This window comes from Mus musculus, chromosome 4, assembly GCF_000001635.26.
Source record: "Mus musculus strain C57BL/6J chromosome 4, GRCm38.p6 C57BL/6J".
NCBI classification, from domain to species: Eukaryota; Metazoa; Chordata; class Mammalia; order Rodentia; family Muridae; genus Mus; species Mus musculus.
In genome coordinates, this window is record NC_000070.6 from 123,923,421 (window position 1) to 123,937,584 (window position 14,164).

The following is a 14,164-nucleotide window of genomic DNA, read 5'->3' on the forward strand; positions in this document are numbered from 1 at the left end:
GCAGGAAAGGACTTTTTGAGGTGACATTTTAGTAGAAATGTGAATAATATTTAATAAATAGCACGTTACTCTGCTGAGTGTGGTGACAAAATCCTGTAATCGTAGCTTCCCTCAGGGAAGTGGAAACTTGGGGATTAGGAATTCAGGGTCATTCTCCACTACATAGTGAGTTTGAGGCCAGGCTGGGCTCCATACCATTAAAACAAAACAAAAACCCCACAAATGACCATGTCTCTACTTTGAATTTTGATCTTGGCTTTTTTCCCTCAGTTTTGTGGGCTTGGGAAGTAAGCTTTAAAGGGTAGTTTGCTTATGTTACCCTTTGCATTTCTCTCTTGAAGAGCATTCCTGGGCGCTGCCTCAGTTACCCTCTGTGTAATACAGCAAACGCACACCCGGACTGGGAAATGGTTTTCCAGTCAGAAATGATGTAGGGAGTGGACAGGGTACATTTGAATGTTAAGAACCTTGAGATGTAAGAGATGATGACAGTAGTTACTGGACTTTTACGAATAACCATCCTGTGTTGTATTTTTCAGCTTTTATTTGACTAGCATCTATGACCATTCAATATTTGAAGCCTTCAGTAAGGTGGTACAGAAACTCATTCCACAACTGCCCACTTTGGAAAACCTATTAAATATCTTTATATCAGTAAGTAAATTATTTACTTTGATTTAATTTCCAATTCTGCTGTTGTTAAATGTGTTTGTATTTAATTCTCCAAAAAAGAAGACTTGAACTAAAGATCAGTGATTCAACATGAAAGATAAATAGCATAGAGTATAGCTTGAGTGGTTATATTCTGATTGTGCGTGTATGTGTGTGTTAGGTAAAGTTTCCCATACTTCCTTAATTAAAGCATCTTCATGAAGGTTGGATGGAAGTACTGCTTAGCATATGAAAGGCCTTAGGAACAGTTTTTAGCACAATACACACAAGTAAATAATAATCTTGCTGGGTTTTGTGGAGCACACATTTAAGCCCATCACTTAAGAAGAAGAGGCAGAAGAATCGTGAGTTTTACAGCATCCTCCTCCTAAGACTACCTAGTAAGACCCCATCTAAAGTCTCCCAACCAAGCAGTTTTTATTTGGGGGGTCTAATTGCATGCTTAAACATGATATGAAGAGTTGGGGGTTCAGTTCAGTGGTAGAAGAATTATTGAACCCTACATTCAGTATCCCAGAACCATAAAAAATTAAAAACAAACCATGAGAAAATTACTTTTAAAATTAAGATTGTTTTTTAGTAATTTAAGGTCTTTGAAAAGTTGTAAATTGTGATTCTTAAAAGAAACACTTACCCAATTTTGTTTTTCCCAAGAATTCAGGTATTGAAAAAGCTTTTCTCTTTGATGTTGTCAGCAAAATCTACATTGCAACAGACAGCTCCCCTGTGGATATGCAGTCTTATGAACTTTGCTGTGACATGATTGATGTTGTAATTGATGTGTCTTGTATATATGGGTAAGTGCTTACACATTTCTGCAAGATTCCAGGCAGGTGGAAAACTTACCTAATTCTTACCTCTGGCTTATACTGAATGAAATAAGGAACTTTTCTTAGTTTTGAAATTACATTTATGTACTTGCTGTGTATATGAGTACAGTGTGTGGGTGTGCGTGCCATGTCACCTGTGTGGTCAGAGGACAGCTTTTGGGAGTCAATTCTTTCACTGTGTGGGTCTGGGCCATTACTCAGGTCAGGCTTGGTGTTAAGTGCCCTTACCTACTGAGCCATGTTACTAGCCTGAAGTGGGACTGTTTAGAGCATGTGTGTCACCTTAGAACGAGGTCTCTGAGCTGGACCTTCAGACAGGATAGCAGAGAACACTTGGAAAGTCTCTCTTTTTGTACTTGAGTTTGTATTATCTTCTGTCTCATGGGATTTGGCAAGGTTCAAACAACCTAACTCTATTAATTTGTTTAAAATTGATCTGGGGACCAGGTGTGGAGGCAAAGACAGATAGATTTCTGAGTTTGAGGCCAGCCTAGTCTACATAGTTCCAGGCTATCCAGGCTACAAAATGAGACCATGTCTCAAACCGTCTCCAAAATGGTCTGAACAGCCAGGTGAGGTTGCTCATCTATAGAATTTCAGCACATAGTAAGAGGGTCAGAAGTCGTGCCCTGTCTAACCAAACAACAATAAGTAAAACACTAAAAATGTCCGAGTAAATGCTACTGCCTAAAACTCAGGTTTCATGGAATGAGGGAATTTCTTGGGGTGGAGGTGGGGGTTATTATGTAGCCTTGGCCGGCTCTCTATGAAGACCAGGCTGGCCTTGACTAATAGAGCTCCTCCTACCTCCGCCTTCTGAGTGCTGGGACTAAAGGTGTGGGCCCCATACCTGGTAGAAAGAGGGGTTCTTGTTGTTGTTGTTGTTGTTGCTTTTTCAAAAAAAAATTGTAGTGACTTATTTTTATTTTATGTTCTTTGGTATTTTCTCTGCATGAATGTCTGTGTGAGGGCGTTATAACCCTTGACCAGGCAAGTATGAGCTGCCATGTGGGTCCTAGGAATCGAACCCACCTTCTCTGTGCTCTTAACCATTGAGCCATCTCATCAGTCCGAACGAGGGATTCTTAATCAGTGTATTTAAAAAATAAACAATCAGTATTTTTAATTGGGATATGAAGGATAATCCTAGCCTTTGGGAGATAGAAGTAGTCAGAGTTCCAGGACAGTCAGGTTTACATCATAAATGAGACCCTGTCTCAAACAATCAGAATTTTAGTTATTAGAAAGATTACAGGACATCTTAGTGAGGCTGCAGTGGTCCACACTACTCTCTGAGCTTTGCCGTGCTGCTCAAGGACAACAAGAAGATGCCAGAAAGTCGGCTAAAAAAGTCAGACCCAATAAATACATCTGGTGGCAAGGCCAAAAAGAAGTGGTCCAAAGGCAAAGTTTGGGACAAGCTGAACAATCTCATCCTGTTTGACAAAGCTACATATGACAAGCTCTGTAAGGAAGTTTCCAACTACAAGCTTATTACTCTAGCCGTGGTCTCTGCGAGACTGAAGATTCGAGGTTCTTGCCCATGGCAGCCCTTTGAGAGCTCCTTAGTAAAAGACTGTTCAAGCTGGTTTCAAAGCACAGAGCCACTCACACCAGAAACACAAAGGGTGGAGATGCCCAGCTGCTGGTGAAGATGTGTGAACAGGTTCAATCAGCTGTGCATTTGGGCAAATAAAACTTTATTGAATTAAAAAAATAAAAGATTACACATAAAATATTTGACGAATACATCTGAGTTTCCGCAATAAGTCTCTCAAATATAGATTTACTACATGAACATTCCTTAAACTATGTAGAAATTTATAAAATACCAAAACCCAAAAGATTTTGTAGCCTAGACCAGAGGAAGAATGAAAACATTCTAGCAAATAGCCTCTTGCCTAGCCCTCAGCCTTCCGTGTGTCAAGACCAGAATACCCAGGGTGCTGTTAGCCTGTATTCTTTCTAATGCACCTCCCCTTCTCTGTCTGTCTGTCTGTCTGTGTGCCTGCTTTGTCAGTGCCCTCCTTCTGCTCCCTGTGAGTAGAGTACCTTACCTTGTCTTGTCTGTTTCTGTTTACTCTCGCTGATTACCCGCTGTCCTTTGTTGTACTACCTTCTGTAAGGAAAATAAGATGGCCTGTTGTTCCTCAGGAAACGTTTGTATTTTCTATTCTTAAAAGTTGACCAGTAGAACACATTCTTTTAAAAAAAGGAAAAGCTAATCAAAAGTTTTTAAGCTAGTTTCACATTTTTAAACGCTTATTTTGTCTATCCCCCATGGTGCTCATGTGAAGATCAGACAGTGTTCAGGAGTATGTTCTCGCCTTCTGCCTTGTTGAGACAGTCTCACTTGTTTCTTGTGTTCTCTGGACTCCAGGCTCACTGGCCCAGTTATGCTGAGCCCCTTTAGGGCGTGTTGCTTCCTGCTTTTGCTTGGATGTATTTTGACTAAAACTCAGATAAACATACTTGCTTTGGAAGTTTTTTTCAGTTTTTTGGTTTTTTTTTTGTTTTTGAGAGAGGTTTTCAAGTAGCACAGGCTAGCCTCAAAGTTGATATATGTAGTAGAGGATAACCTTGAATTTCTGATCCTCCTAAGCACTAGGATTACTGGTATCTGTTACCACAGTGGTTTTATATGGTCCTGGGGATGGAAGCCAGCTACATCCCCAATTCAGCACCTTAAAATCTTGCATAGAGAGTTTTGACCCAAAACAAAACAAAAAACCTAAGTCTACTTTTTAAAGTCATTAGTATATTTTCTTTCTTTATTAACCATTAAATCTGTCTTATTGCCATGCATGAATAGCTAACTAGATGTCTCTTGTTCTTTCTGTCCCTTGCAGTCTTGCATTTGCTAAAAGCAAGTGTTTACATAGCCGTGTCCCCAACCAAGAATGTGCTTTAACATTTTTTAAATTGAAAATATGTGTGTGTGTGTGTGTGTGTGTGTGTGTGTGTGTGTGTGTGCGCGCGCACGCGTGCGTGCAGGGGCTGTGCATACCATGGTATACATACGGAGGCCAAAGCACAAGTTCTTTTCACTTCTTGCTTTCACTTTTATGCAGGTTCTGGGGATTGAACTCAGGTCATCAAGCTTGCATGATGTAATGTTCTCATGTTAGTGTATGACTTGAGATCCTGTAGCTCAACACTAGAAACTGCAGCTGTTTACAGCTGCTGGCTGTGGGTCCAGCCATAGAGGTTCATGTTGCTGTGTTGCTTGTCAGCTGGTGCCTTCTCTCACTTCCTGTGTGGTACAGAATAGGATCTCCTTGACCTCTGGCTATCAGCTGACAGACAGCACAGAGCACTTGCATTTCCTCTTCTTCCATCAGGAGGAAGCTGCTTTCTTTATACTCTTAAAGCACATGGTTCACTCTTCCCAACTGCTGTGATATTGGAAACTGCTTGGAACTGAATTAAAACCCTAAGTTTGAGTCCATATCTTGCCAGGTATCCTTTTACTTTTTATAACCTGGAGTCTTAGGACTTTAACGTTGGTGTAATTCTCTTATTTGTATTTAGATTACTCTGTTCTGCTCCCTTGCCTTCACTCTTAACTCCCAAAGTTAAGTGCTTAAACAGGTTAATAGTAACGATTCTGGGTTGTTGTGGGATCAAATTAATATATGAAAAGGTAACCTGTAAAATTTAGAGCAATTTAAACAATAATCTGTCTGTCATGAAAATAATGCAGGAGGTAGTAAAGACAGGACAGGAGGAAACATTGTTTCCCACCAGATACCTGTTGTAGCCTTTCCTTTTCAGTATGGTTGCCTTTACTTTTTAAACAGTTTTTTTGAAATACTTTTTTCTCTATCTATGAAAGGCCAGGCTGTCCATTCTCATCCCTCAAACTCTTGAGTGCCTGTGTCTTTCACCCTCATTTGAAAGGCAGATACTTCTTGAAGATTTATTTTGTGTATTATGAGTATGTGTCTGTGTCTGCATGAGTTTTTATGTTCGTTGTGGTATGTAAGCCCTCGGAGGCCAGAGAGCATAGCAGATTGCTGAAACTGGGGTTACAGGGCTCTGAGCTGCCTTGATGTGTGTGTGTGCTGGGAACCAAGCGTGAGTCCTCTAGAGGAGCAGTAAGTGCTTGTTAGCCAGTGGGCCATCTTCTCAGCCCCCGAACACCTCTACTAAAGAGGCAGTTTTGGCAACTCTTAATGCCTAGCAGGTGCAGGCATATACATGCTATGGTACCACATGCGGAAGTTAGAGAACAGCTTATTAGGAGTCATTTCTGTTTCCACTTGTGGATCAATCAAACTCTAGTTGTTAGACTTGGCAGCAAACTCCTTGACCTTGTCATCACTCAAACTCTTTAAAAAGTTGTTGATTTTTAACATAATTCCTCCCTCTCTCTGGCTGGGGTTGATCTTTGATAGACTTATGTATTTTCTTGATTCCATTTCTTTGTTTGTTTGTTTAATTTGTAAGGAAACAACAAAAGGTGTCTGAGAAAATGCGTAATTGGTTTGGCATGTAGAATATACCCTGTAGTAGCTGGCTGAGGCTGTGGCAGGTCCTCGGGGGTCATGTACCTGGAGGGAAGTGGGGAGAGTAGGCCCTCAGAGCACAGTCTGGGCAGGTGAGTGGCCTGGCCAGCAGGGCATTCATTGCAGTGTCAGTGGTTCAGAGCTACAGTTAGAGACTGTTAGCTATGTCTCTAAGTGGTGGATTTCAGTAGTGATGAGAGACATGCAGTGCCTTGCTGTTAACAAAAGCTCCTAGATTGTGTTCTTTGTGACTCTTACCCTAAATGATGACTGTCCCAATATATTTCAGGCAGTACTATTCCCTCTCAAAAGAGGTTTGGGGACCAGGGTGGAAAGATTTGCTCCTGTACAAAATGCCTATTTGGGAAACTTGTAATAAATGGTGCTTTCTTTTAAAATAGATTAAAGGAAGATGGAAGTGGAAGTGCTTATGACAAAGAATCGATGGCCATTATCAAGCTGAATAATACAACTGTCCTTTATTTAAAGGAAGTCACTAAATTTTTGGCACTGGTTTGCATTCTTAGGGAAGAGAGCTTTGAACGAAAAGGTAATGAAGTGGGTTTTTTTTTGTTTGTTTTTTGTTTTTTTTAAAGCTGCTTGTATTTATAATTAATTGTTTCGATTTTATTCCTCTTTTGTGTGTGCATGCGTTCAGGTATGTATGCACATGTGCGACTGAGTCTATGTCTATGTACCACATGAATGCAGTGCCAGTGGAGGCCAGCAGAAGGCACTGGGTCTCCTGGAACTGGAGTTACAGGGCATTGTGAGTCATCATTAAAAAGAAAAAAAAAATAAAAAAGCTAGGCAGTGGTGGCTCGTGCTTTTAATTCCAGCAGGTAGGAGGCAGAGGCAGGTGGATCTCTAAGTTCAAGGCCAGCCTGGTTGTAGAGAACAGCCAGGGCTACAAAGAGAAATGCTGATTGGAAAACAAAAACAACAAAAAAGGACTTATTTATTTTATATGTATGTACGTGAGTGTATTTACACCACATGGGTGCAGGAGCCTGAGATGGTCAGAAGAAGAGGGTGTTGGATCCCTGGAACACGAGAACTACAGGTGCTCGTGAGCTACCCACCACTGGGTGCTGGGAACCAAACCTGGGTCTTCTGCAAGAAGAGCAAACACCCTTAATTGTTGAACCGTTTCTCTAGCCTTCAAAGAGATAGTTTTCTCTCTCTCTCCCTCTTTCTCTCTCTCCTCCTCCTCCCCCTCCTCCTCCTTCTCCCCCCCCTCTCTAATTTTTATTATTTTATGTGTATGAGTTTGTTTGCTTGCATGTATGTCCGTGTACTATTTATATGTAGGTCCCATAGAGACCAGAAGAAGGTGTGAGATGCCCTGGATCTGGAGTTGTAGACTGTTGTGAGCCACCATGTGTGGGCTAGGAATCAAATCATGGTCTTCTGGAAGAGAAGCCAGAGCTCTTAGCCACCGAGCCATCTCTCTAGCCTAAAGAGCTGTTCTTTTGTTGTTGTGGTGGCTTAGGTTATTGAGACAGGGTCTCTATTATGTAGCTCTGGCTGTTCTGGTACTTGTTATATAGATCAGACCAGCCTTGAACTCACAGAGACCCATCTGCCTCTTTAATGGTGGGGTTAAGGCTGTGGATCACCACACCTAGCTAAATGCTCTTACGTTACATTTTTTTTGTTATGATTTTGCAGATTCTTGAAAACTCTACTAATGGCTATCTTAGAAGTGAACGTAAATACATCTGTGCCTCCTGTCTTTGTAAATTAGACATTTTATTGTTTGTTTGTGTTTTGGGTTTTTTTGTTTTTTTTGTTTGTTTGTTTGTTTTATTTTTGGAAGCAGGGTTTCTCTGTATAGCCCTTGTTGTCCTGGAACTCACTCTGTAGACCAAGCTGGTCTCGAACTCAGAAATCCGCCTGCCTCTGCCTCCCGAGTGCTGGGATTAAAGGCATGCGCCACCACGCCCGGCTTTTTATCTTTCCTTTTAATCTCATACTTTAATTCACTTTTTTTTTAATCCTACCCCTCTTCCTCCATATACTTTTGTTGGCTCTTCTTTCATAGAGTTTGTTTTCTATTTGAACCAGTCTGCAGCTCTCTCTCTCCTTGGGCGTGTCCAGTGGTCTTTAGTTTTCTGGAGCCCGTGACTGTCAGTCCTACCTTGATCACAGCTTTCTTCTTTGGGTCACCTTGAATATTTTTCTGTCTCCTATCTCCTTCTGGCTAGTTTTCTTTTTCCGAATCCCATGTTCTTTAGAGTCAAAACTTTCTGCTTGCTTCTTGCTTGTAGTGTCAGCTCCCCCAGTTCATGGCTTGGAAGGTTCTCTTCTGCTGTGGGTTCCGGGAATTGACCTGAGGTTGTTCGGCTTACATGGCAAGTGCTTTTGCTCATTAAGCTGGCTCTCTCTAGTCCTTGTTCATGGCTTGGGTTAATCAGTTTGTGACTGAAAGTTTACACCTACAACTCTTTTTAGAGCTCATGTTCTAGTACCATATTTGGAGCTCTTAGTGAGACATCCTCATTTCAGTATTTGCTGGTGTTCTGGCCATTGTGGGCAAGTATTACCCCACCCCCCAGCTAAGTAAAAATCTTTTCCACTCAGACTCTTGCCTACCCTGCTTCTGTTACAAGTTATGCTGTTTTTTTCATGTTTAAACCTTGATGTCTTATGGTAATTGATTTTTTTTAAAGATATCTTTGTGTATTGGTTCATAGATGGGATTTCATTTTCTCCCCTTTTCATTCTTCTGTGTTGCTCACATTGAATTTTTATCAACTCTTATTATTTGCTCCCTGAAACTATTCCTTGTGGCTCCTTTCCATTTCTGCCTTTAATGACTCCCCTAAGTCCATATTCCTGCAGACCTGCAGTACTACAATAGCCTGCAGCAGAATACTAGGACTGATGCATAGATCTCTACTGTGTGCCATGCTTTGGCATACACAGCAGTCAACAAGAGGCCCTGTCTCAAGGTAGCAGTTGAGGCAGGAGAGAACACACACTCCAAGCTGTCCTTGGTCACACAGATGATGTGGTGAGTATATACCTGCACTCAGCGAGCACATTCACATACTCACGTGCACACAGACTAAAAAAATCCCATTTTTCTGCCTGCGCTTCAAAAGAATTACTTCACTTACACATAATTTCTCATACAAAACAAAATATGTATATTTATTTTTGACCTTAAGAACCAGTGTGGAGTCTGGAGAGGTAGATCAGTGGTTAAGATCACTTCCTGTTCTTCCTGAGGACTGTGGCAGTCATGTGGGGTGGCTCACAACCCCCTGTAACTTTAGCTCCAGCATCTGATACCCCCTGTCCTCTATAGGCACTACACTCAGGTGTACAAACCCACATACACAAGTGCATGCAGTTAACAAAAGAGCTGGTATGACATACAACTGCAGACTTGTGTGCAGTTCCAGGGCAGGATCCTGGAAGCAGGAGCCAATGCAGAGGCCATAGAGAGGTGCTGTTTACATGCTTGTCCTCCATGGCTTGTTCACCTGCTTTCTCTTGGTTTACATCCCTTTTTTGGTTTTGTGTATTTTATTTTTTCCTGTGCATTTTATTTTTACCCTTTTGCTTCATACCTACCCATAAATAACGTTGTACAAATGATACTGAATTGAAGTTAGTTTTTGTGACATGTGTTTTTCTTCTTGTTCAGGGTTATTTTTGAGATTTTTCCCACTGCTGTGTATGGGTTATATATTGAACTTTGTTTTTGTTGCTGGACATTCAGATATTTTTAAAGGTATAATTTTGTGACAAATACCCATGAATAAGCTGTGTATAAAGGCTCATATCTTTAGTGTCAGTACTTGAAAGGCAGAGGCAGGGTTGTTGTACGTACATTTGAGGCCATCTAGATGTTTTAGTGTCTCTGTTACTGTGACCAAACACCATTGATCATGAGCAACTTTGGGAGGAAATAGTTTCAGCTTACAGTGCCAGTTATAGCCCATCACTGAGGGACATAAGGAGAGGGACTCAAACAGGGCAGGATCCTGGAAGCAGGAGCCAATGCAGAGGCCATAGAGAGGTGCTGTTTACATGCTTGTCCTCCATGGCTTGTTCACCTGCTTTCTTACACCACCTACTTGCTCAGGGTTGGCACCACCCACAGAGGCTGGGCCCTCCCTATATCAATCATCAATGAAGAAAACTCTATACATGTGCCTACTGGCCAATCCTATGGTGGCATTTTCTTGATTCCTTCTTTCTAGATAACCTACTTTGTGTCAGGTTGACATGAAACTAGCCAGCACACTAGGACTGTAAAGCAAGATGCCATTTCAAAACAAGACAAAATGGGCTGGAGCTGTGGGTCCATTATTGGACTGCCTGTGTAGCATGCAGGAGGCTCTGGGTTCACAGTCCCCAGCATCATGTAAACTGGGTATGGTGGTGCACACCTATAACCCCAGCACTTGGGAGGTGGAGGCAGGATCAGGAGTTTAAGGTCATCCTTGACTACCTAATGAGTTTGAGACCAGCCTGGGATGCAGGAGAGACTGCCTCAAAAATAAACAAACAACAGTAACGTCAGCAATTCCCAAATCAAAGCCATTGCCTGTAAATGTCTCCTCTGTCTCTAGGGTGAGTATGTGAGAATGGGATGTACATGCATTAACACAGGACTCTTCCAGGTGGCTCTACAGACTTCACCTCATAGCACTGTGAGAGTGTTCTCATCATGTCTCCTTGAGAATGCTTGATACTGTTGGACTCTCATATTCTCAGTCTGTTGCTGTGTAATGGTATCTCATTTTTACATATTTAATTGCTAATTAGGACAGATATTTTTATAGCAGAGCACTTATTCATTGACTTCAGGTTTCTTTGGTAACTTGTTTTTGTTTTTATAATTTCAGTACATTTACTTTGTGTGTATGTGTGCACATGTACAAAGTGCAAGGATTTATTGAAGTCTAGCCGGTGTACCTAAAGTTCAGCCTCATCTATGAAGTTTCCATTGCCAGCTTTGCCCTGCCTACATTTAGCTCTCCCTTCTGTGGACTTCTTTCGCATTTGTACTTAGTTGGCAGGTTATTTTGATTTGTTGTGTTTTGGCTTTCTGCCCCAGCTAGCATATGCTTGAAAATGTGGACCTGATGCTGCTGCTTTTGACACATTGTATCCGTGCTCATGCTGTTAATAAGTGTTCAATGACTTATCTAGTCTGCTGTAAGTTACTGAAAGGTCACATGATGATTAGGTAGGCCATACAGTGCTTTTGGTGTTTGATGTGGACGAGTGCAGGTGGGGTGGTCTTGCTTTGCCAGTGGGTATATATATAGGTGACGGCTCTTCTGATGGAAGAGCTTACTATCCAGTTTGGGGCATTTCAAATTAAGCCAAGTGCCTGTATCTGGCCCAGGGGAGGCTAGGAAATGGAATTTTTTTCCATTTTTTATTAGGTATTTAGCTCATTTACATTTCCAATGCTATACCAGAAGTCCCCCGTACCCACCCACCCCCACTCCCCTACCCACCCACTCCCCCTTTTTGGCCCTGGCGTTCCCCTGTACTGGGGCATATAAAGTTTGCAAGTCCAATGGGCCTCTCTTTGCAGTGATGGCCTACTAGGCCATCTTTTGATACATATGCAGCTAGAGACAAGGAAATGGAATTTTTAAAGCTCAGTCTCAGTTGCTTGTTCAGAATTGGGGTTCCACATATAAAGGTGAAGGGGGAAAATGGCAACCCACTCTTTCTGTCATAAGAGAAACCTTTGATCACCCAAAGTCTCAAGTGGATGTTCAGTCCCTAAAACAGATAGAGAGTAACTCTCCTCTCTCAAAGTTGGGTGGAGGATGCTGGAGCCCTGCTGAGCTTATATACCAATGCTGCCTGCCTGCTTCCTGCATACTTCATTAGCTGCTCTACAGGGCCATTGGTGGAAAGAATGCTACCCTGACTTGAGGATTTAACACATTCATCTTCCCACTTGATTTGTTAGATTACCAGTTCTCACTGTTCACGTCTGTCCTAGAGGTAACAGTGTTAGCTGCTGGATTCTTGGCTTTACAGTGATTGATTGCAGTGTGAAGAGTTTCGGAGAGAGGGGAGCTTCACAGTTGGCATTTAAATAGACAGGCTCTTTCTCTCTCTTGTAGGGTTGATAGACTACAACTTCCACTGTTTCCGAAAAGCTATCCATGAGGTGTTTGAGGTGGGTGTGACTTCTCACAGAAGCTGCAGTCATCAGACCAGTGCTCCAAGTCTGAAAGCCTTGGCACATAACGGCACGCCTCGGAATGCCATCTAGTCTGAGTCTCAGCAGCGGAGGCTCAGTGCTGGCTTAGTCCTCCCTCCAGGGTCAGATGCCATGCACTGCAGGACATGAGCGCTGCTGCCTATGGAGTCTGGAGACGATGACGACGGTGGAGTTTCTCTGCTGACGAGAGCCCCTCAGCCGGCTGTGTGCAACTGAAGCTACTCTCTAAGTACATCGCAAAAGAATTGCAGAGACCTCAGAACTCAGTGTGTCTTTTCTTCTCTCTTGAGCCCTACTTTAAATAGCTGGGATATTTTGGACCTGGAGATGATAACCAGTTAGCCATCTTTACCAGTGAATGTTGCTGTCAGTCCCAGCCTAAAACAGTAGGAAACTGAGTTTTATATGCTTCCCTAGGCCTTCACTTGAGTAGTGTCGAAAGACTTGCTTTGCTTACGTTCTAACACTGCCTTTCAGAGTTCAGATCTCACTGTACCTCTAAGACCTTGGAAGTGCATTACCTTGCTGATTCAGAAGACCAAGCGAAGGATGTTTCTGAAGAGAAGAGGAAGTTTTTGTGCGGCATCGGGGAGAGCCAGGCTCAGCAAGGGCAGCATCAGATCTCTGGATGTGTTGGAAAAACTTTGAAACAGAAGTGATTTTCCACAGCTGTGGTTCAGGTAGCAGAGGGCCGTGCTCTCCTCGCCTGATCATGACCATGCACAATGCAACAAAGGGAATTTAAGACAGAAAGACTTCCCCACAGTCCCCCCAGTGAAGGGACAAACTCATTATGTCACTGAAGTACTTAGCTCACTTTTCTTTAATCTCGATGCCATGGCTTTTATTCTATGCTATGTAGGCTCTTTACGAATTGTTTTTGACCACAGATGACCCTAAGGGCTCCTGCGAACCGTCCTCTGGGGATTGGCGGAAGCATGCGGTGGTGCAGCTGCAGCGTGTGCAACTTCACACACTCTGCGGTCGGTTGTCTGACACCAAGTGTCAGCTGTGCTACTTTGCTTTGCCTGAGATATGAATTCATAATTGTTCCCTGTTGTTCATGGCTGATACCCTTCCCACTGATTTAGGCTTTCACATTTTCTTTACTACACATGCCCAGTAGTCACATTCCAAAGCCACTGGGCCCCTTGAGTGCGTCAGTGCAGCTGGTGAGTGAAATGTACTCAGGTCTGTAACCTAGCAGTGAGACTTGGAGCACTTCCTGCAGATGACTGACTGTTGCGAATTTACATGGACCACGGTGATATCCAAAGGAAAAATGCTTTTATATTTATAGATTATTTCATTGAACTATATGTAAAATGGGTATCAATAAATGTATTTACTCCAAAGTCAGTGTTTGTTGTGTGATGTGTAAGAGTGCTTCTTTTCTCACCATTCCTCTGTCCTTTGCTGCTGTGTGCAGTCACCATTCCTTCTGTTCAGCACATCTGCTTTTGTCTTGAGATCATTTTCATGGCCCATTTCTGCTGTGGAGTAGGTGTGGGCTCAGGTGAGAACATGTTTGGATTTGTGGTTTTATGTTAACAGACCTCTCTGGTACTGGGGAGCATCCAGAGCCTGGCATGACTTGTACATTGCATCCAGGCAGAACAGTAAGGAGGCTGAGGTGAAACAGGAGTAGAAAGAGCATGGTGGGCTGGCTCAGCTGGTGAAAGTGCTTGTCACTGAGCCTGGTGACCTGAGTTTAATCCCTGGGATCCACATGGCAGCAAGCAAGAGCAGAGTCCTGCAAATTGTCTTCTGACCTCCACAGATACACTGTAGCTGATGGCTGCCCCTACCCACTAACCATGCAAAAGAGCCCCTAAAATCATGGTACCAAGTTTCCTAGGTACTCATTACTAACCTTTGGATTCAGTGTTTACATTAGGTTGAGTCTAAACTGACTGAAGAACTAGTCATTAACTAGAGGAGGTATT

The 14,164-nt window shown here is 42.5% G+C and overlaps 1 protein-coding gene across 1 annotated transcript in view; it reads left to right on the forward strand.

The window, feature by feature from the left end:
• Rragc (Ras-related GTP binding C) overlaps nt 1–13,577 on the forward strand; it is a 19,565-nt gene extending 5,988 nt beyond the window's left edge. Inside the window, exons 4-7 of the mRNA NM_017475.2 lie at nt 540–654; nt 1,327–1,469; nt 6,412–6,560; nt 12,118–13,577. Of these exons, the coding sequence (NP_059503.2) occupies nt 540–654; nt 1,327–1,469; nt 6,412–6,560; nt 12,118–12,269 (559 nt within the window). The 3' untranslated portion in view covers nt 12,270–13,577. The remainder of the gene's footprint in view (nt 1–539; nt 655–1,326; nt 1,470–6,411; nt 6,561–12,117) is intronic.
• Nucleotides 13,578–14,164: the final 587 nt, after the last annotated feature.